This window comes from Sylvia atricapilla, chromosome 20, assembly GCF_009819655.1.
Source record: "Sylvia atricapilla isolate bSylAtr1 chromosome 20, bSylAtr1.pri, whole genome shotgun sequence".
Taxonomy (NCBI): domain Eukaryota; kingdom Metazoa; phylum Chordata; class Aves; order Passeriformes; family Sylviidae; genus Sylvia; species Sylvia atricapilla.
In genome coordinates, this window is record NC_089159.1 from 2,947,257 (window position 1) to 2,971,794 (window position 24,538).

The 24,538-nt window shown below is 38.3% G+C and overlaps 1 protein-coding gene across 1 annotated transcript in view; it reads right to left on the reverse strand.

Annotated features, from left to right (window-relative positions):
• Positions 1-24,538, reverse strand: part of GTF2I (general transcription factor IIi) — a 71,020-nt gene that overhangs the window by 38,872 nt on the left and 7,610 nt on the right. The window contains exons 2-13 of the mRNA XM_066333148.1: positions 22,613-22,718; positions 21,987-22,125; positions 13,596-13,730; positions 13,063-13,246; positions 12,845-12,873; positions 11,179-11,227; positions 10,438-10,481; positions 9,862-9,879; positions 9,705-9,782; positions 5,199-5,258; positions 3,692-3,754; positions 2,913-3,017 (exon numbers count right to left, since the gene is read on the reverse strand). Of these exons, the coding sequence (XP_066189245.1) occupies positions 2,913-3,017; positions 3,692-3,754; positions 5,199-5,258; positions 9,705-9,782; positions 9,862-9,879; positions 10,438-10,481; positions 11,179-11,227; positions 12,845-12,873; positions 13,063-13,246; positions 13,596-13,730; positions 21,987-22,125; positions 22,613-22,711 (1,003 nt within the window). The 5' untranslated portion in view covers positions 22,712-22,718. The remainder of the gene's footprint in view (positions 1-2,912; positions 3,018-3,691; positions 3,755-5,198; positions 5,259-9,704; positions 9,783-9,861; positions 9,880-10,437; positions 10,482-11,178; positions 11,228-12,844; positions 12,874-13,062; positions 13,247-13,595; positions 13,731-21,986; positions 22,126-22,612; positions 22,719-24,538) is intronic.

The window sequence follows — 24,538 nt, forward strand, 5'->3', positions numbered from 1 at the left end:
TTTATCTACTGGGACACCTTAACCAGAGCATATCTGAACTATGTCAAATACATCATCCTCTTCATGGAAAACAGTATCGTGTTTTGTTCCAATTCCAAGTGAGTGCTGGGCACATAACTAGCAAATGCGAAGTACTACAAAAGGAAAGAATTAGGAGTTTTTTTAGTAAACATGAACCTAATGTACAGTCATAAAAATGCCAGTCACATTAACTGATCACTTCGAACCTTTTTGACAGGTTTAGAAAAGATTTTTAAAAGTTTAAAATATACAGCAGTTTACAGTCTATATAAGGATATACATTCTTATAGCCACAAGATTGGAAGGTGGTCCACACAGTCCAGCACCAAACCCCTGACAAACAAACACTCATAGTTAAGGGACTCATGCAAATAACCTGAAACAGCCGGCAACAAAGTTTTGGAAGAAAACTCTAATGTGACATTTCCTCTTAAGACACAGTAAACCAATGATGTTAAACAATGAAGTGTTTTTTACCAACCCATTATCATCTCTAGGTCTCTACTGATCTTTGGTAAATAGACATAGCTCCTACGTAAGAAGCCTTCTTCCCATTTCTAAATGTCATTCACTAGCATTGTCTCCTGTTTCTCAATCATGATTTTGTGCCCTTTCAAACAATTTCTTCTGACACACATAACCTCAACTTTCTGATTGCTGAATTACAATCATACTGTGCTGCCCACTTGATAGTGTATAGGGTTAAAATTAAAATGATTTCTGTAGCAGCAAAGCTGGGGAATAGAACCTCAGGTTCACTGCAACCAGGATGGGGCTTTCATGCTATTGTTTTAACCAAATCAAGTATGACTTTGCCTGGGTAATCAGGGGGAAGGAGGATTAGGATGATCTGTACTTAGGCCTGTGTATCTTAGAAATAAATCTATTCTCTACTAGGTTGGGTGAAACTGTACCTAATCATCATATGATAGATGATATAATTGTAACGATTGTTGGGAGCTGAACTTGATTATTACCTTAAACCAGAATTGTGAGAATCACAAGGGAAGATATTTACCAAAATTCATGCTTGGGTGTATACAATAAAACAATGGGAGGCTTAATCATTAACCTAGAGTTGTATAACAAAAGGGTATAAGATTGTATAGCATTTGAGCCCTTGTTGGAGTTGGATTTGGGTCTCTACCCCGACTCCCAGAGCTCCTCAATAAAGCACCACATGTAATCATTCCGTGATTATGTGTCTCCCACACTAACACACTCATCCAATCTCATTAAGACCACCTCAGACACCTTCATCAGCTACAGCTAACCTGTCAGATTCCAGGCACACTATAGCTTTGCCTCTTCCCTTTTTCACCATCTTGCCAAGGTTACTGGAGGGAAAAAACACTGAAAATCCCCAGCAACATAAACCAAAATGTCAGACCTCTGATGGTTTTCTTTCCAGGAAACAATCACTTGTGCAAATCTGCATCACTGGCTGTAGCTTTCAGGCAAACCTCTGGAACAGCTTTAAAAGCTTCTTCTATATATTTCTATACTTAGACACAGATTAAACCCAAGACTCTGTAAAATCCAAACACTGCCCTCATTTGTTGGTCTGACTTGTTTTTGTGAGGATTGACAAAAAATAATTTCATTTTACAGAATCCACACAAGGCTGCCTATTCTCTATGCCTTTTTAAACCAGAAATGAAATTTAAGTTAGACTGTTACCTTACTGTTAATTTTTAGCCACTGCCTCTACACATTAACACAAATACCAGCCTTCATGCACAACAGATTTATTACATTCAGCAAAACTAGGTGCAACTTTCCACACCTTTCTTACAGAAACTTGTGAAGAACAACAGGTCTGAGAAAAAGGTGTGTTGCCAAACCTCAGTCTGACTCAAACGACCACACTCAGCATCTGAAGCTATAAAATTCCAGATAAACCAAGGCAGAGCCTGAATCTCAGTCATTTCTTATCACACTCCCCCTTCCTCATGCTCCTTCTTCATGATCAGGTATCAAGCACATGGCATTATGCTGATGAAAACAAAACTACGTAGATTTCTCTGCTCAAGTGAGTTCTGTTAATACTGCAGTCAGCATGTGTAGTGCATGAGAAATGCTGCTGAGTTTCATGTACTGGTACCTTTAACTATAGTGATAGCTACCTTCAAAGCAAAACTAATGGGATTTGCAAGGAGGAGCATTGCTGCTTGCAACAGCTGCCTTCAAAAACACACGACTCAGGCTGCAGAGCCTCGTGCTCAGAGCAAAGTCACCTGCACAATGATGGACTTTTCACATCCCATCAAACCAATAAACTCTGGGGGACCAGCACCTTACAAATGCCTTTCATGACTTAAAATAATGACCATTCCCATCACAATTTGCATACAGCAAGCCCCAGAGTAATGTGATTTGGGAGATTAAAACCAAACCAAAACAAAAATCATAAAAGCCAACACAGAAATATGAAAAGAGAATGGTTGGAGAAGATGTACAATTTCAACTAGGCAACATCTTTCAAAATATTTCTGTTGAAAAAAAGGTCAATTCTGGTAATTTATTGTTACATTTAGGTAATGTCTTATGAAATAAGGGCTTCCCTGACCCTTTTAAAATCATGGATTAGGCCTGTTACTTCACCTAAGCAGAAGAGGACTATGGGAAAGTGACTCAGCTGAATGGGAGGTAGAAAATCGTTATATAACCATGACATGCTCACATTGTGGTTTATGGTGGTTCACTGAATTAAATCTGATAAACTTCAATGGAATGTAACAGATAATGCTTAACTGCTTAAAAAGGCCTGGATTTTAAAATAAATTACTCTACTTTACACGTTTTTACACATTTTTTTGCATCACAAAATTACCCAAAACATTTTCATAAAAAAAATCAGTGTGGTAAAATCATCTTTATTTTCATCTTACCAAAACTGGACTCTCCTGCTTTTCTTCTCGCAGTATTGGCAGCTGCATTAGCTGACTCAGTGCTCTCCAGTTGCTTGTCAGGGGGCATGAATTCATCATCATCATCTTTAAGAAACAACCACAAAAAATCACTGTTTTTTTTTCCCAGGAAACTCCTGGGCAGCACTGGAACTGTTCTGAGTTTTAAAAAACTCTAACAGATTGAAGGAACTCTGATTATCAGGACACCAAATTCTGCAATAAATTACCTGAGTAACTTCAGAAAGCTCCTGTTCCTACCTGTGAAGGAACAGCTTGCTCCTTCAAAAGGGCCTGTGCAAAGCACAAGACAGCAAAATGCAAAGATGCTTCTCTACTTCCTAAGGAAAACAACATTGTCTTCTGAAACATGACTGGACATTGCATGATTGCAAAAAGACCACGCAACAGCAAAAAAAAGCACAAAATAAATTGTGCAGAGAGGGACTACCTTCGTTAGCTAACTGGAAGTAACAGCATTCCACTGGGAGATCTCATTACCAATGCTTAAAAATTACACCAGAGATACAAATTTCTGTCTGCCATCATCTCAAAACCAGCTCAATAAGTCAAATATGCTCCAGTATATTGTGGTTTTCCATTACTTCTCCACCAAGTTTCTTTACAAAGGAGTGCACAATCCAAACGACAGTCAACACCAGCACACAATACTCTTCATTCAACGTCAGATAATGTAGGCTTTGGAAAACACATTTTGGATATAAAAATGTTAACTAAAATCATTGACCTGGAGAACTGACCTCCGTTACTGAACTCAGCCTCAGAATCTTCACTTGTTTCTGTTGACTCAGGCTGGGGGGAATCTGAAAGAGAAAAACAGGACTTTTGAATGATGGACAAGATTTTCAAACAAACACTACATGCCTTTGCATTTAATCCAACACTGTCCAAGAAGCCCCTTGCACTCACAACATGCAACAAATAGAACCAAAGAGATGTTACCATGGGCCTTTCAGCAATTCCAGACTAAGGCAAGGAGGTGAGCATTACACTTGCTAACCTGCACATGCAGCAGTGCACACTTGGTCCTATGACAGAAGGAAATTCCATTGTCTGGGCTTTCTAGGGTTAATACAATCATAACTATTTTCCCCTCTCTTACTCAGGATTACTGGAAATATAAACAAAGGCTGTGTGTCCACATGTCAATTTTACATCTGTACACACTCATGGTTGCTGTGCTGTGATGATTTTTATAACAGGCTGCAAGGCCAACAATGAAACATGGGAGAGAAATTCATGATCACAATGCTTTTGTTTTTGGAGAGTGCACCAACAATATAAACAGGATTAGCTGATCAACATTCGGTGTGAGAAAGACCAGTTTAAATTTATTTGCACTACAGTTAAACAAAGTGAAGCTAATGATATCAGAAAGTTTATCAAAATTAAATAGTTGTGTGTGAAGAAACAGATTTTAGTTATTCCTGCAGAGTAAAGCTGTGTTTTTGCATTTTGGAAAGTATCTTCATTCAAATCACTCTATGCTTGAGTATTTTACCAAGCTGGTGGTTTCTTTTACAAATATAATGTAAAAATTTACCACAGTAAAATATGTAAAAAAAATTCACTATTTTTAATCCCTACTATAAAAAGCAAGAATTTTCACAGGAGAAATTCCAGATTTTTTTTTGTTTACATGAACAACACTCAGAAGGCTGTTTTCACATGGTACCTGGAACATTCTGATTTACAACAAAATTCATGGTGTAAAATTCAAGTTAATATTTCCTAGTCTTTGCAAATGGCAAAACTAGTATTTTTAATATAAACTGTAAACAGTTGAAAAAAATTGCACAATTTTTTTGAAAAGGAGTTTTTCGATGGAGTTTCAGTAAGGAATTGCTTCCCCTAACACAGACTTTCCATTTATTTTTTTCCTTATGTGCTCATTCACTTCACACCGAACTGAAAAAATACTTCAATTGTACTCACAATTTATAAAACAGAGTTTTGTTAAACTTTGTAAGCCATCATGAAACAGACTGAATTACCTGAGAAACATACCAATTCATCCAAATAACTAGTGCTTTAGTGTGATAAAAAGGAAGAAATGAAGTTCCTGTCTACATGTCTCTCTACTTGGACAGCTGGAAATTAAAGCAACCATAATTTTAATTTCTGTTCATGTTTAAGTTCCAATACCCTCACTTTTATGGCAAATCAAGTAGCAAAGCTGTGAAAAGCAAAACTCACATATTTAATTTCTAAAACAGATGTGAGGAAAAATACAAGCAAAAGATCTACCTCTGTAACTTTTTCCAGGGTCAATTCTGTCATCTAGCTCTGATGTTTTGGAAGGACCTGCTGGAGAACAGAGAGAACAGTTTTTAAGGATGTCTCACAACAAACATGTATTTCCAGCACATACAAGAATTTACCGTTAACTTTTCATTTCATATAGTATGTACTCACTTCATACTTTCTGTGATGTTCAATTTTGGAAAGACTGTGTTAAATATTAAATATTGATAAATCCTTACTTACTTGGTTCAACAGAATAAAAATGGGGTTAGTGGCAGCATTGCACATTTCTTGGACTATTGAACAGTCAAGAGACTCATGCTGAACAGCAGGCTTTCAACTAAAAAACTAATTTCTTAAAAGAAATGTTGATGCTTCTGCCTTTCCTCCGTGAATCAGCTAGATCTTTTTCCTGTTCATTGAAGTTTATATTTCTAAGGAGTATTTCTTGACTTCAAAATTCCTACCTTCATTAAATACATATATTCACAGAGATTAAAGTAATTTATGACACTCCAAGGCTGTTTACTTTTCATTACAACAGTTCTTTTGAAGACTACAGACCGATCAGTTAAAGAAGACTGGTGGAGAAACCAGCACAGAAACTACATTTAACAGATTAAATTAACATATTAAAATCCTGCTGCTTACTGCTGTGGCTTTCCTGCAGCTATGCTACAAGGGTGAGCAGCTTACAGCACAGACAACACCACACTGAGCAAGAGGCCATTCTATACCACAGACACAGCACAAGGAAAACTTGCCTCTGTGTGACAAACAGGAATAACTGGAACTGACCAATTTGAACTAATTGTTCTGTGCAAATCCGGTAATTTCTGTGTTCATGTGCAAAAGCAATCTGCAGACACTCATACAGCTGACCAGAAATTCTACTTGCTTAGAGAGATGTTCATAAGTGTATCAGCAAGAGTATTAATAATTCCACAACAGAAAAGTTACTGTTAATTAATAAGGCAATGAAACATTCTAAACTCTATTTCACCTTCACAGTAAGAAAGAAAATACAGAAAAGATTATTGTCACAATCAGACTTTTTAAGTATTTCAGTCAACTGAAAGAACATATGCAGTATCAAATAAGTGAATATTTAAGTATTAAAATAATGATAATTAGGTGGTTTCAAAAATGCTAACTTCAACAGTTCTGCCTAATTTGATTATTCAGATTTTCAAAGAGATTTAAAATGAACAGCATTTCAAAAGGAACCTATGCCAGGTTCTTTGCTTGGCACACATTTCTTTCAGCAAGGGCTGCTTAGATCTGCTCCTGCCACTTTTCTTTGCTGGGGGAAGGTGTTTCCCTCCACCTCCTCCTTCTTTTTTTTTTTTTTTTTTTCTTTTTTTAATATTTATTTGTTTACTTAGAGGGGCTCCCTGATTTTGTCCAAGATAGAGCTCCACAAAGACTGGTGTTGGCACAGTGAGACCGTAGTCCAAAGATGGGGAAAAAACAGGGAGGAAAAGGAGTGAGGCACAGTCAGAGACACTGCTGGCCCTCCAAGCCTCACCAGAAAGAATGCTCATACCAACAGTGTGATCTGCAACTGTTAGGGGTGAGTGAGAATAAACACAACCCCCCTGGGTGTGCTGCAAATGTCTCCATGGACTAAATTTGCTTTTATTTAAATTAGCATAGTCAGCAGATGCACCCAGTCAGATCTGTCATTTCCTAAGGACTCCTGTGAACATGCAATTATTATCATTCTTAAGGCACTGACACACAGAAGTACGCATCCCACTATAACCAAATATCCCAAAATATGCACATAGTTTTGGGTTTATTCCTTAATTCAGAAATCCTGACAGGATTGTTCTACCCATATATTCTGCAGTATTCTCTGTATTGCATTATCTTTGTGCCAAATACATGTTGTGACAGCAACACAGTGTTCCAAACCTCAGATTATATGCAAGTAGGAATGCTTGCTCCTCCCCCTGGGTGGAGCATCTCACAATGGGGTGATGCAGTTTTATCAGTCATGCAGTGAGACTTGATGACCCAGGAGCAGAGACAGGCCCCAGAGTTATCAGGGATATGTCATGGAGCAGAGATAAGGAAAACTGCTCCACCAGTTTTAACAGCTTATGAAGATGGTCACAGAATACATCCGTTGGGTTACATCTTACATTATAACCTAAGACAGTGTTAGTGCCCACTGACAGAAAACTGCCCCTATTCTCTGTCAATACACCCACATGAAGTTTTAGATGGCTGAAGTCCCTATTTCTCAGTTGTCTTAGTGTACTGCTAAAACAATTCTACATTTAGTAATTCAGTATTAACTCATGGTAACATTCAAATGGTGCAACCTTCTACCAAGATGGGAAGAACAACCACCTACAGATATAATTTTCCCTCTTTGATAAGCAGGAAGAGTTAGTGTGCCACCCAGGCATGCAGTACTTTGATCAGCATTACAGATCTTTGAGAGGAAGCACTTAGAGAAAAAATATAACCATGAAATTTTATCAGTGAATCATTTTCTCCAGGAAGCCTGAAGCAGATTGCTGTTCTCTTAACACTTAAGTTAATTTCTTCTTGGAAATGGACAAGCCTGGCTTTTGCTGTAGGTTATTTTAGCAAAATTTATTACCTTATCCATTTTCTTTATTTTGTAGCACATCACTCCAAAGGCAATGCTGGGGCAGAATATGTCATTTCTCAGGAACACCCCTCAGAATAACCTCACTTATGTATGGTTCACTTCTTGTGAACCACCCACACACAAACACCTGTGTGCCTCCAGAATTTTTAGCTCTCTGATTTGGCTTGAATCAGAATAGTAGCTACTCAAAGAATGAAGGGAAAGCTGCTTTACTTGTTAAGTCAGTATGACCTAATATGGGACTTTGATATGAAAGAGAAAACACCTCTTTTATCTCACAGCACCCCATCACTTCTACCAATATACTCAGTTCTGTCCTGTTTTAAATGCCATTTTGGACAACTACACTGCAGGTGAAGAGGGGGAGTTATTAATCGAGCACCACTTTATCAGAGATATATATTTCTCTTCATCAATCAGAAGACTTAGAGTTCTGTGAAAGGCAACAGAAATCCCCCCTGTCAAATGTGCTTAGATTTCACTCTGGAAGCATATTGCATAACTTGGATTTTTCAGCTCAGACAAACACTGGAGTGCAATAGATCCTATTTTGTAAAGAAGCAATTTTTCTGAAGTGCAGACTCTCTTCAGATGGCATTGAGTTACACTGTGGGCTATTGGCCAAATTCTGACATCATTTACACGCATGAAATGGAAAACACAATGGGGATGAAAAGCAAAAGAATGAGGAGACTTGGGATTGGAAGGAACAATGATTAGGTTGTCTTCACACCAGTATCTACTTTCACTACATTAAATCATGCTGGTAAACCACTCATTTGCCCAGCCTGTAAGCCTGCAAGGCTGGGCAAGGTACACATACAAAGAGCAGATAATCCTAACACTTTTCTGCTTCTGCACTCAAAGGGTGACACTTGGCTATGCCATGGTTGAGACCCCTCTGAATGATGCTTGTCTGTTACTTGAAATATGCCAGGATGAAAATATTGATTCCACAACTCCACAGTTAGTTTTTAAAGCACATTAGAAAACAGTCTCAAGACTCGTCATGACTGAACACACACAAAATATTATCTCAATAATATATAATATTACCAAATGAAAGGATGTGCTGTTTTGCACTTCACTGCTGAACAGGTGACTGTCATTGAGAGATGTGAGGCAGCTTCATGGGCAAGTGTGCCCATGTTTCTTAGTATTATTCAAACTATCAACAAATACACAAAGGTTGAAATTACAAATTTAAGGGGTGTGTTACTTTATATTGATATTTATAATCATAGTTTCTTTATTACAGTTCATGTCAACATAAAGATAAAACTATTTCTGTTTCCTCCTAGCCAAGGTGAATAACTGGATAACAGAGGTGAGGCAAAGCCAGTGGGAGACAAAATATACATGGAGGCTGAGCCATGGGCCTCATATTGTTATGCTTTGTGCACATAAATAAACCTTTCAATACAATTTTGACACATATTGGTCATTCCATACAAGAGAAGTGATTGATACACTTCCAATCATAGAATCATAGAATGGCTGACTGTATGACCACGAAAAAAATCAAGCAGTGCTCTAGAAAGCATCACTATAAAGGTTTATTTCCTGTTTAACAAAGTCACTGGAGTTATAAAGTCTGCACAATGTACTCCCAGAGAAATACATCAGGCAGCTCAAAAGATTCCTGGAATGTCTTCAGACCAAACACACACATATGGGTTTGGGTCAAAGTTGTTCTTTAGGTCTTTTGGTATTCTTCATGAAAACTCAAATGACAGGCAGCATGGAAATGCTGTACCCTAACAGAGCTAAGTAATTGAATGTTTGATGACCAAAAATTAGTAAAAATAGAGGCATGGGGAAATCAACACTTGGGCAACCAATCCTTTCATGAGATAAACACATATGAAAAGTGGTATCACTACCTGGAGTATTAACTTGATAGTAGCTAGGATCATCTCTTTCCTGCTTTATTGTTACTGACAGCGTTTTGGAGGAAATTCCTGTAGAAGCAACACAGGAATCAAATATGGAATGTAGTAATAAGCAGATTCTTAGAAGAAAACAATGAAAAGCACCCACCAAGATCCACGTTGATCTCTAATAAAAAAGAAAAAAAGAAAAAAAGAAAAGAAAGAAAAGAGAAAAGAAAGCATTACACACTTGTTGAGCTAAAACAATGGTATCAAAGTGACCTGCTGGTTTTTTATGTTTCAGTTTGGTAACCCCCAGAAAGGATGTAGGATTAAATACCTCCCTACAAACTAGGCTTCCCTGCACATGTGACCTCAGATCTGAAGAATATTTTTAAAACAAGCTCCTTCCTCTTTGCATGCTACCACAGGAAAAAAATACATTTTATCACTCATTGTGCTGAAAGTCCTGGAAAAGCTCCTGCTCACTCGTCTGTGGGAAGAAGCTTACAAATTTCCTCCCTCCTGAAATGGAAGCCTTTGGCTAGGGTTCAATATTTGATAAAAACTCCAACTGAAAAATGGGCAGTTTCAAGGAAAGAAAAGTTTTTCCATCTCACCAAGGATGTCTTTTTGATACCTTTCTCTTTTTTTTTTGAGCTTTCTATCTTTGCCTGAGTTCAGTCTTCTGAACAGAATCTGGCTTTTTTTTTCTCTGCAAACTAAGGTAAAAGTTTGAACGTACCAGAATCCTTGCTTGATTCCGTTTTCACTTTAACAGGAGGACAACTATAAAAATAAACAAATCAAACAGAATGATATTATTTTAAAAACCCCCTCAGATTTCTTGGAACATCTTCAAGCTTTACAGCTTGTTAAGTAAAATCAATCTCTCAGAATTTTTTCTAACAAGAACATAAAATTTAAAAACTCTGCATATTAGCTTATCTGATTTTTCACAAGTCAATTGCCAGCAATCTCTTATTCCTACATTTTTCTGAGGCATACAGAATATTCAAATCATGTTTAGCATTTAATGAGAGGCAAACAGAAGCATAGAAAACTGATCCCTGTTTTCACATTAACAAATTTTTGATGTATTACAGATACAGTAACTTCATTTACTAATAAAAATAAAATCACTTTTTTCAAATTGAGGAGGGGGAAGGAAGCAACACTACATCTGTTCTCCCTCACTGCTGTACCATAAATCGTGGCAAACTTATCCCTGACTAACAGATTGTGAATTAAGAACACCTATTGGGCTAATTAAACTGAGGAGAAACTTTGCCATTTGTTTAACTTGTAACAGTTTCCTCACAAATCATGATCAAAAGAAAGAGAAGATTGAGTTTCATGCTTTTTATAATGCCAAGTAAGCAAAAGTTATTCAAAGGCCAGCTGGGCAGAAAAGGCACATTAAAACAAAGATAACAACATGAAAATAAATAGTTGATTAAAAGAATCTACATTATTTTAAATTCACCTTCCAGATGGAGGTATAATTGTATGTGAAGGATCTGTCATATCAGCTCCTGGAAGTTAAAAAACAATATTTGAATTTCCTGTACTCCATTAACTTTAAACACAAATTGAAAACACTGTAACATTGATTTCACAAAGCAAAAGCCTGTTCACATTTTACAAGCATATGTGCATATTTTCCTTATTCACAGATAATGAAAGAGATCTATGTACCTAAACACAAAATGCTTGCAGCATTTGGAATCTTTTGGTGGAGAATGTCGGCAATTGATAATAGCTTTGAGATAAAGATTACTTGGAAGAAATAATGAGCAAAGCAAGTATTTAGGTCATAAAGTTAAGTACAATGATAGTGGAAATTTTATATTGCAATTGCAATGAAATGTCTAGAGGTGGAAATTGGTGTAAAAATTTCCTGCTGTTTAGTTTAGTAGTTTTTATTGTTCTAGGAAGAAGTTGCATGTTGAATGTAATTTTGATAAAAATTTTTAAATGTATATTCACAGAGACAAGGGGTGGGGACTGTCATGGTTTAACACAGCTTGGTTTTCAGTTAAAGACAAAAGTCCATCAGTTATGGAAGTGATTCTCTGGGAGGACTGCTGACAATTTCCTCTTGACCCAACAGAACCAATCAGCTGGCCAGTTTTGAATATTGACATCCTGTTAAACCACTTAAGAAAGCTGAACACGCCTCTGTGAAATCACATTTAAAAATGAACAAACCCTGGGAAAAACCCTCTTGCTTCCGGCCTTTGAACAGGTAATTGGTGTGTTGGCCAGGAAACTTGGATTGGGGAACCAAACCCACTGCACTTCATTTGTGTTTCCACATGGTTAAACTGAAACCATCACAGCACTGAGCACACTGAAAACCTACCTCCTATTTCTGATAGAACTGGATTATTACCAGAATCTCCATAATATTCTATCTCTAGTCCTCAACCTGAGCATAGGCAGCACATCTCTAATTTTACTAATCAAGCATCAACTTCTGGCTCTTCCAGTTAAGAAATTAAACTTTTCCTTTTTGACTACATTCCTACAGAGATTGCTTCATCATTTTCATAGAACAAATCCTCACACTTATGCATTTATCACGTAAAGCAACGTGATACCAGAAATGGAACAGAAGGGATTTCTCCTGAGCTGGAAGTGAATCTCTCTAGAGTTTTACAAAACTCACTCTAGCTCAGAATTTCTAACATATAAAGGTTTTCATAGGAGCTACTTCCTAGCCACTTCAGAAGATTAAATTACTTTTTAAAATCAAATATAAATGCCAAAATCAGCTGGGTAGTGGAACACAAGCACTAGAAAGTCTTGGCATCTTCTAAAAACTGAAAACAGTCCTTCATAAGTTCACATCTCCTTGTCCTAGGATACTATACAATTCACATTAAATTTAAATTCAGTATAAGAACAAAGAATGAAATAGGATGAACTCAGTCAAGACAAAGAATGAAACAGAATGAATTTCATCTCTAATGAGCTGCCCCTTGCAAACACATAGAGGAAAAGGTTATAGATCCGTAAGTAAGGCATCTCACAGTCCAGAAATTCTGCAGTTTGCCACTTTATTGACATGACCAAATGTTCTATATATATTGCTATCTACACTCAAATTACAATCTTTTTCTGTTTAGTCTGAATAAGCATTAACTTACCTAAGTGTATCTTTGGTTCTAGGAAAGGCCTGTGGAAACATGGGAAGAAAAACTCAGTTTTAACAAAGACATTGTTAATTACTTGGTAGTGTACATTACAGAGAAAATTTCCATGTAAGAGAAACATTCTGCAATGTATTTAATTAAAAATTACAATTAATTTTACTTAAGTACAAAACCAAATTGGACAGACCAGCACAAGAAAGAGAGCAAATAACCTGTTGATACTAAATGAGATCTCTGATTTGTTTTCCAAAATCCTTTTCAGGGCAGAAACATCATAATTTGATGGATGTTTAAACGTGAGTCCTTCAGGGAGGCCCTGTACTGTCACAACAGACTGGCTCATCTGAATCTCTTCATATGGCACAGGTACCATCACTGACTTTCCTAAAGCTTTACCTAGAAAAAAAAAAGAGGAGATTGTTTTGATGTCGAAACTGCTGAAGTTAGCAAAAGGATGAGTCCCTCATAAAACTTTGTAACTTTGGACAGGATTGGAGCAAGAGTAAAGTGTGGATGCAAATCTTCTCAGAAAACCAAATACTGCTGGCACTAATATGCACTGTGCAATAATCTCAATCACATTCCACAAAACATATCAATGTGGATTGTTTTAGAAATGGCTACTAAAAGTTTCTAAAAATAGCAGTGCAATTGGAAGGCTAAGATCATGCAGATTTTTTCCTCCCAAATGGAATAAAAACTTAAAAATCCAGAACAGCTTTTCAGAAGAATTTAAAGCACCCACCATAGCAAATGCAGAAGAAGTCCTCCACAGACTTTCTAAGAGCTTCTAGCTCCTTAGTGTCCACTGTCTGTCTGTTCACAGGTGGTGTAGCATTCCTTTTCTGCAGTTCTGGAGGCCTGTCCTCTTCTGTAACACCTGGCAGTTATTCATAAAAATAAGACAAACATAAAATAAAATCCTAAATTATTAGAAGTGCCTAGTCCCTCCACTTTAGACTAGAGATTCTCAAGAAGGAATCCTGCCAGGAAACTTTAAGGATTTACTTGTATTAGAAGCAAATGCACATATCCATGTATATAAGCAATGAGCTGATATAAATTTACACCAGAATTATTACATCCTCCCTACAATATTTGCAAATATAACCCTCTGAAGAATATGAATGACAAATTAAGAGACAAGTCCAAAAAGGCTTTTTTTGGCATGAAGAGGTAGAAAACACTGTTAATCTCACAAGAGGATAATACAGTAAAAATAAAATGCTAAACTGCCAAGAAAAGAAGGATCAATAGAATCACCAAGGAAAAGGAAAAATGCCAGTGTGAAGGGTCCCATAGCTCTCTAGTGCTGTGTATGAAATCTCACGTAGCAGTTCTCTCATGTCCCTGTTTATTTATTCTGTATGTGCTTCACAGAACATTCTACAGAAGGGATCTGATTTTTGCCATGACAGGACATCTCTTTCAAAGACATTTTAAGTACAAACCTCTTGCTGCTGAGTAAGAGGAGCTACAAACAAGCTATCATCAGGCAAAACAGAGAAGATTTCAGCCCTACATCTTGCTCTAGTCTCTGAGCCAAAGTCACTGCAAAAGGAGTGAAGCAGCAAGAACACTTCCAGTATTTAAATGCAAACCGAAGTGATGGTTTTGGGTGACAGCTTTCCTTTCTTACAATTCAATTCTTGCTAAGATTTACTGAGAATCATCCAGCAAAACCAGAGGCTAACAACAGCGATATGCTTGCCTACCTGGAAGGAAAGGCAAGGGGGATCTGTGTTCCTTTGTGCAAGAGCATGATCAGTGCTGAAGCTGTGTCATGACTTCCCCAGGAGCCAGCACAGCAGTAAGCCTGAAACACTGCGGTGTGCATCACCAGGACTGCTGGCATCAGAATTCTACACTGACACAAGAAAACAAACATCGGTTTGAACAACTGATTACAAATGGGCTGTGAAATGAGCTGAAGCAGCAGTGCTTTTAGCAAAACCACATTAATCATCTTAAAAACTCGTATCTTCATTTCAAAGAGAATCTCATCCTTCCTCTGCAGATCATACACCTGCTTCATGCCCTGGAAACCCACCTCGATGTGACATTTAGTTTGCCAGCTCTTCAGGCCTGAAACTTTGGCCTTCTCTGAAGTATGACAGAGCCTATCAGAACATGAAAAATAATGCAAAACTGGGATATTGTTATATACCTGCAACACAGGTACTTAATCAATGACTGCTTCTAGGATTTGCCTGTGGACTTGGGATAAGACATCCGTTTCCACTTACAGCTACATCTAATGTAGCTTTTTGAGTGGGCGTTTTTCCCATGTAAGAAACTGATTCACTAAAAATGACTTTACTGCCAGCAGCTTCAGAAAGTGTATACCCACACTTTCTAAAAATAATAAACAAACCAAAATTAAGATGACAACACTGCCTAATCTGTATGAAAATGAAAAGTAGATAGAGAAGGTAGAGAAATTTTCTTTCTTAACTAGAAGACAAACAGTTACGGGATTTTTTTATTACATGATTTTTACACATTTTCTTAAGATCACATTATGCATCTGCCTCCCTAATCCCTCCAACAACTGTTGGCCCATTTTAATCAAGGCTCACAAACAAGATTAAGTTTCAAACACAGCAAGATTTTTAACAGCTCTGCACAACTGATCCAGCCTAGCAGGCATTCACTCCTCCTGCCACTACCAATGGACACACGAACCCTTGGAGGTTACACAACTTCACAGGCCCTTCCAAAGCCCTTGCCACAATTACTGGAGCCCCGAGCAGGATTTGGGCTACATTTGGAAAGGGATGCCTAGGACATACGCAACAAGATCTGGTGCAGAAGACAGATGAGGTGGCTGTATTTACAGGGTAAATGGCACACAAAGGGGGAGGAATGGTTATGTGGTAAAAGAACAGTATTCTGCACAGTTGTGAGCATCCTGCAGAATTCGTTTGGCTACTCTTCTGGATCCAGCAGGATTACAACTACACAACTGCCAACCCTCATTTTGCAAGAAGAGTCAATATACGCTGAAGTGTCTCTTATCTTCTTCGACTGTTCAGGTGTTTTAGTTCTTCAGAATATCCTTCCCTCCAGGCCTGACAGTCCAGCACACCACTCAGCTGGAAAAGGAATCTCCCAGCTGTCCCCACTCCTACAAAACACAGAGCTGTGTTGGGAGGAGGTAAGCTGCATTTCTCCTGCAGAGAAGAGAATGCCCTGCTGGGCCACACCACAGACAAGCAACAAATCCAGCACTGTCTTCATCTCACCAAAGAATAAGAAGCAAAAAAATCAAGCTTTATCAGAAAAACCATTTACTTAACTGAAACTTCCCCCAAAAAAGACCTGAAGATGAGATGCTCAACAGAGAAAAGCTGGCACAACTGGGTATCTGACACTGAAAGAGCTCAGGACTCATCTAACAAAAGAACTGTCAGTCCCAGGACAGTTAAAGCATCTTAGAACATCAGAAGATTTTTCATCCAGTAGCATTCAATCTCACATGGAGAGAAAAACAAGAAGTAATTTTAAGAATATGAATGTGACCCCGGTGCAGGCACTCAGAGAGGCAACTTAAGAGCAAGGGCATGGCTAGAGCTAACAGTGCTGGAAAAGGCATCCCAACTGGCACACCACATGCAACACATCTACAGGGAAGAGAGGCAGATGATGAAAGCAGAGAAAGCACCTCAAAGGAAGGGAGGTGACACCAAAACCAGATGGAAAATGAACTTTCTAACATAAATTGAAGTATCAGAAAGCAGGCATTTTTTATTACAGCGCTGGACACACTCAGAGGGTATATCCCCCAATCAAATGTGTGTCCTAAAACTTTACAACAGGGTATTTATTCCATCATGTTCAAACATATGTATTACAATGTATTTTCTAGATAATACCATCACTTTTTCTAGAACTAATTTGCATGCATCTGCCTCCCTATGGGAAGTTTTTTTATGCACCTACAGGGTCATCCAAAGTGGTCTCTGGTGGTCGTACTCACTGAGTGCCCTCAATGATGACCTTGCCTTGAGTTTTTCTTTAGGCATTTCCTGTTGCTTCTTGTTATATAATTCAGTCCAAAAAAGCCACTATGATCCCCATTATCTGTTTCCCACTGGTTCCAGCTGTGTTTATCATCTTGCATGGATACTTTTACATTCTTTTATCTCTTTCTGCTAGATAGTCTTTAAGCTCTATCTGGCAACTTCAGGGGAACTGAAAGTTTCTATTGTCTGTGTTATCTACCAGAGGCAAAATAACTTGTGTCTAACTAGGTAGCACAAGTTTTGAAAATACAAGTTTCTTTTTATTTTGAGAACTTGGGAAAAGGAGTGAACTGACTCATAAATCAAGAGAAACTGCCAATAATGTAAAACTTCAGAAAAGCAGATTAATTCAACCCTAATACCATGAGAAAGGGCTTGCAAATGAGACTATAAAAATGCATGGCTAGCTGGGCTGGCCACCATCCACTTTAGGTAAAACCCTGTAATCAATCCAGGAAGTTGGGGAAAAGTAAGTGGTAGAAAAGGGAGAGTATCATGGGTCACAAGGCACTGCTAAAAGACAGGAAAATTCTTTTCATGTCCTTCATGAAGATCTAGCCTATTAATGCTGAATTCAGATAATAAATATATAATATGTGAAAAATATGCAGCACAAAAACTACATTATTTGCACTGCAAAAGTTAGGCAAAAGAGGATTGCAAGTTGAATCATTTAAGTGAGCTGATATGGAGACAATGGCAAAAAACCACCCAGCTCCTCCAGTAAGAAAGATGATTTCTTTAGATTTTATTTTTATTACTTGCAGCTGTTTGGTGAATGCTAGAAATGTTATCTTTAAACTAGCTCCTAAGCACATGATTTATTAAATAAATAAATAAATAAATGAATAAACTGGGCAAGTCTTAAATTGTAGTTGATTTAACTCATAGCAGCATTTCTGCAAATACAAAATAGAAAGTGACTTAAACTTAATCCAAAAATGTTTAGGTTAACACAGCACAGCTTATTTATCAAGCAATTACAGCTGCAACAGAAGAACTCCCACAAAAGCTAGGAGTGGGGCAGAAACAGATTTGAACTTTGAACTACTGCTTCAAATAAAGAGTATAAGATACATAAGATGGAGAAAACACTATCCTGAAGTGTTGGTGGCAGACACAATGTAGAAAAGTGTCCCCACTTTCCAGCAAGAACATGTGAAGCTTCATGTTTTTTCACAGAATCACAGGATTAACTAGTTTGGAAAAGACCTTTGAGATCATTGAGGGTTATTTTATTAAATAAACAAAGATACCCTTATACAGCTTGCCCACACCTCTCCCTACAAAAAACATTAGGAAACTGTTCTCTAATTTACCCCAAGTAGAGACAGGTAGGTTAGCATTAACACATCACTAAACAGGTAGGATGAAAACTTGAGAGTTACAGAGGTGTAAAACACCTCTGACTGGACAATAGGAAAATGTCTTGACAGTCACACCTTTAAAACGCAACTATTCAGTGACTTCTTTTTCTCCTGCTAGTATTCTGTAAAATGTAACTCATTTTGAAGTGCACTGGAAGACCAAAGCTAAAGCAAACATTACAGATACAGTCCCCATCTGCATTTAAAATAGGACCAGTGACATCCTACATGCAAATCCACCAGTGTTTTCTCAATGTTAATCCTCTGATGGGTCTTATAGTTTTTCTTTAATTTACTATTTATGTCTACAATTTAACGCTTTCTTCACCTTCCAAATTATTCTGTAGCTTCAGGAGCATAAAAAACACAGCAGTCTGCTGGCCAGAGACTACTCCTTTACTTGCCTGCAGATGATGGAGTACACCCAAGAGGAAACAGTAATTCTCATACCAAAGAAACATACTGAGGAGTCAAAGCTGAGCAATCTTTCCCATAAAGGCTGTGAAGAACTGCATTCCATTCATTTTTCCTGAGCAGGAGGAATGGCAGTGTTCATTAAAAACACTCAGATTTTGAGCATTCCTGAAACCACAATGAAGTTCTCACAACCTGTGGCTGGGTGGACATGAAGGTACAGGTAAGAAGAGTGAAAGACCCTGGCTCAAAGTCTCTAGCAAGACTTCAACTCAAACTCTGGCCCATACCAGCTCCATTGTTAAGATCAGTCTGGAAACCCAAGGCCATCAGAAGAGAAATGAAGGCTCCAAAAATAAAGGACCTATCCAAGATGAATCACCTACAGGTGCAAGATGACCCCATCTCAGGCAAGTGAGCCTAAAGCCCTGACACCACCAGATAAAAAAGCAACATGACTGGGAGACATGCCAGAAGTTGCAGAACTAGCAGAATTAAGTTTCCCTGCAACCCACCTATTAATGGTGCAGCAGCCAGTACCAGTGCAAATGCTAGCAGAGGCCATTGGGACTCTTGGAGAAGAATTGTCTCTTTGGGAGATGGGATGGAACACAGGGTGCTGAGTAAATATCTTTTAGTCCAGAACAGGTGACCAAAAAGGTGCTTCTGAGTGATATAAATGCATATTATATAGTTGGCTTTTGGCAAATATTAACATGACTGCTATATGTATAATTATACTGTATTATGTTTTATGAATAAGAGTTTAGAAGGGCAATGAATGTGTATTTTCTGATTATACCAGAGGGTTAAGACTGGGGAGTTTTTTTATCTCTTCTTTGTAACGTCTAAACCACCAAGCCAGAAGTTTTGGGATGGGGGGTAACCTTGTGACCCTTCATTAAAAGAACTGTTAACTTTATGTTTTCTTATCCAAATGGAAAGAACCAGAAAACCTCAGAAGAAAATTTACACCCTTGTTACCAGACTAAGTGGAGCCACCCACAAAATAAATCCATTACATAAGATGATCAGAGATACTTAAAACAGATCAAACAGAAGAAGAATGTTTGATTAACATCTATTGAATAGTCAACCCAGCGCTCCTTAAAGACAGAAGTCCTAAAAGGGTGAGGTGGGCTATGGGCTGACCTTGTGCCAAGCCCTCTCAGAAGAAAAGCTTCACTTAATCTCTCTCCTAATTTGTCCATTTTCTAAATTTTTTATTAAACTTATAAATTTTTAAAAAAGAGAGTGGAACTCGTTTTTCACATGAGTCAGGATGCTCTTCTGAAAGTTTCCTTCTGATAAGGAAATACAGCCTGGGGAAAATAAGGCTTCTTCTGGGTTTTGTGTTTCTTTGGTTGTCATATGATTTATCTCCAGCTCGCATTCAAATGAGAATGAATTCCACAGAGCCCAAGGGAAACTGCCAAGATGATGAACACATGAAGGGAACAGCATTTTTCCAGGAGTAAGTCACCTGTTCAGGATAGCTGATAACCCAAAACTTCACAGCAATCCAGAGATGACAATCCAGAAGCACTTCATCTTGCCAAGACCATGCAAGAGCAACTGAACACACAATACACTTTAGCAGGGGACAGAAACTCAAATGAAAAGGTACTGTTAGAGCAAGATCAATGTGATCTTGATTGTTTACAGTGCAGAAGTATCTACACATGTCCATATGCTCAATATGAGCAGGTGCTCAAAGAACATGCTCTTCCTATATGCAGTACAAATTTACACAGGCCTAGAATATCTGATACTGCAGGTTACCCAAGCCACATGCTCTGGATACAAGCACATGCAGTTCTACTCTGATTGAAACAGTCTATTTCACTGTAACATAGGGCTCACAGCCATCTTCATTAAGCAGAGCCCAGAAGAATACACTATGTGACTCGGTTTTAAATAATTAATGCCTGTTGACTGGTTTTTCAACACTTGCTACACAATCATACTAAAATTTTAAAAAGCATTGTTGTTATTAACTCCTAACACATTTTCTTAAGGTAGCAAGGTAACTGAGCCATGGGCAGCTGTGGCCATTCTGGCTGGGCCCCTGAGATCCTGGCACAGCCTCCTGTGTGGCCTAAAATCCATCAGCATTTGGCCACCACTCACCATCTTGACCATCTACAGGCCCTGGGTGAGATATTAATTCTTTCATTGCACAGATGAAACTTGCAGGACATTAATCCTCTGTCAAGTGAGAAAAAAGGACAGAGTGAAGACATGTAAAGAAATAACATGAAGACACCAACGTCAGTGAAGAAAGAGTCAAGTCCCAGATTGGAGGAGAATGAGGAGATGCCTTAGTCTTAGGCTGAAATTCTTTTGCAAGGTCATGGTGATGGACTTGATACACTAAAACATCCCTTTAATTCATGGAAACAGTATGGGGAGATGGAGAGCTCAAATTGCAGACATGAGCAAAGGCGTTTGTTCTGAAACAAGTAGATGTTGAAGCAGCTGTGATCTCATGAGAAGCCTGAACAGAGAGAGAGATGAGAGTGATGAAAGACCCTCTGCCCCCAGGGAAAGAAGACCTTTGTTTCTAGAGACAAAGATGATCTCAGAGACAGATGAAGAGAACGTTTCCTTAAAATAGTACTCCATGAGTTTGACACAGCCCATGAACGTAGCTGTGGGAAGGCTCCATGAGAAGGGAGGGACTTCACGAATGCAGATTTCTGGGTGGCTGCTGTTTGTGAGAATTGAAGCCATGAGAGAACACTTTTGTTCTGAAGTCTCCACGACATGGCAATAAAGACTCCTCTCCCTAAGAGAACTGATGAAAGACTAGTTTAGAGGTGGTCAACTGACCTAAGTCCTAAGGTTTTGTCTCTGAACATTGTCAGTAGAAAAAAAAAAAAAAAAAAAGAAGGTTGTGGGGGGAGAAGTGCTCTGGAAGTTTTATTCTGATTTTTTTTTTTAGTTCTGTTTTGAGCCTGCTTTGCTCTCCTATTAATTCTTATTGCACAACAGAGAATGAGTAAGTAATTCTAGAGGGCACTTAACCCACCACATTATTTAGTGCATTGGCCAGGAAACTCAAATTGGCAAACTAAAACCATTACAATACTGAACTGAAGGAACAAGGTACAAGGGGGAAAATGAACATTTCCAACCACTGTAGAAATAACACTCCAGAAAAGACCACTGTTACTGTTCATTTAATGTTCCTAAACAGCTAGATTTGCCATAGCCAATATAATTACAGCATGCAGCCATGATAGACAGAATTTTGCTCCCAAAGTTACCAATATTATGCAATATACATTATGCAGCTTGTGACATACAAAAATAAAACATGAAACTTACAGTATTCTGTAAAATCCATCTTAATATCTTCCCTAGAGTTGACAAAGGCTTTTCCTCTCTCAGTTCCAACTACAAAAATATTTCTTGCATATATACCAATACAGGCAATTTCTGCCTTGGACTTGGCAAGTTCTTTACACTATAAAAAAGAAAAAGAAAAAGCTTTTGTTATTGTAGTTAAGATATAGTTAATAAAAATGTATGTGATATGATGTAAAACAATTACTGTACTGCTGCCAGCATCCACCCTTCAGAAGGTACTGTGAGCAACATGATACCAGCCAGTAGCAAAGCAAAATTTACACCTCTGGAACACTATTCATCAGAAATCTTAAAAGCATTGTAGATGCATTAGCAAAATTATATAGACTTGTATAGACAAAAAAGCAGAACTCTTGCCTTTCAACCACGTTGTACCTAATCTATCAATAAATATTTCCTGATTGTTTGACAAAATAATTTTTAAAACAACCACATCACAAGAAGAAACAACATTACTGATAGCACAATATGATACAGACACAACAATCCACCTTCCCTGCTGCCCAGTGGGAAGCATTATACTGATATAATCCTGGAAATACCAAGACAGATTTATGATGCAGAAATTTAACTTCTCTACATACCACTGACTCAAGTCCTGACATGAGAAAATTAACCACCACTCTGCTTTCCAAGGATTCCTCATCATGGATGGATGTTGCTGGTGCAATAGTTTGAGCCATTTTGCTCCTGTAAAATGAAAGGAAAAACTTTTTTCAGATACATACAACAGTGCAAAAAAATGAAAGCCCCTCTTACGGAAGCAAAGAAATAATAAATTCAAAATCCTATAGAACACAGCCCTCTACAAATAGGCAAATTAACAGGAGAAAGTGCTTGCTCTTCTAGTCATTCATGTTTCCTGCTATTTCATCCAAAGCTGCAGTGCCTTGGGTTTTGTAACCAAAAAAAAACCAACCCAAAACAAACAAATTTATTCTATTCCATCTACTAAAACCTGGCTGGAGTGATTTTTCTTTATCAGTTGTGAGTCCAGAAGGGAGGGGGTAACTGCTTTCTCTGATAACAAACCAGCTGTTAAAAACCAGGTGGAGCAGTGTTTCTTCTCTCCGCTCAGGGGAGCACTGTTGGTGTTCTCTGTTCACTCTTCCACTACCCCCACGGGGATATCTGCTGTTAATTCTGTTAATGTGAGCTGTGAACAATGAAGATTGCCATTGTCACTTGAACCTTGGAGTGTTGTGTCTGTCTCTACTGCACTATGTGGTGACCCCGACGTGATAGGTAATAACCAACTGCAAGGAGAGGAGTGGAGATACCCTTAAAGAGGGTATTTTTACCATGCAACCAATATCAGTTACTATCTCAGCATATGATCCTGTCACTTTTTGGAAACATATTAAATTAATGGCAGTTGTGAGTGGGTGTTGGGATGTTTTTAGAGTGTTATATTTGGATTGATTGAGGGTGAGCAATTTCAGACTGGGCCCTTTGACCTGCAGAGCCTGTGGGCCCGAGCCCATAGGCCACAGTGACGCAGTTAGAAATTCACAGTTTGTATTAAAGTGTTCTGGGAAGTAATGGGTTTCTAAACGTAGAATTGTAGTTCTAACACTTTAGCCACCTTAAGACTTAGATATAATAAGGGTTGTTGGATTCTTTGTATAGCCTGTAACTGTAAACTATGTGGTGAACCTATATAACTCGCTGTGAGAATAAAGAGGAATTTGACATGGAAGCCGTATTGGTTCAGATGTGTCATCTGTTCTGTCTGACCTCCTAATAGTCAGGACCCTTGCTCCAAGGTTCAAACACTGAATGATGCACAAAAACTTTTGACAAATATGTATGTCAACCGGGTACGGCTCTATTTAGGGTAAAGCGCCCCACAACTACCAACCTTGTTTAATATTCTTAAAGGTGACCTTGAGTTAACTTCTTCAAGGAAATTAACTCTGGAAACAAAAACCACCCTTGAAACAGTAGAGTGGGCCATAACAAACTGACAAGTTCATCAGATATGTCCTGAAGTTTGTATTAGAGTGTTTATTGTTATTGTTATTATTGATTTGTACCCTACGGTATCACTGGTCAGTGGCACACTCAGTGGTCTGACCCACTCTACATTTTAGAATGGATCCTTTTGCCACTGTTGAGCATGCCCATGGAACGTGGAAGCGCATCCTTGAAAAACCAACAGGGGAATGTGTGGTGAAACCACGCAGAGTAGGGTGGCCAAATCCCTGTATACGCTAAAGCATCTGGTGATATTGCCAGATTCCTAAACCCCTGTTAAGTTATCTTCTGTCACTGCAAACCTCTAGTGACATCCAGTTGCCCAACCCTGCAGTATGGGACCTCATTACCAGCAAGCAGGAAGGTCTTTGGGACCTTGTCACTTGGGGCTGCTGGTATGCTTGTATTCCTACAGATGCCAGCATTTGATGGGTACCTTCCCCATCTGTGCACCCTGCTCTGTGTTCTGCTCTGGATCACAACCAGTAACACCTCCCTGATGGCCCACCAGCCAACACTGTGGAACAGTAACA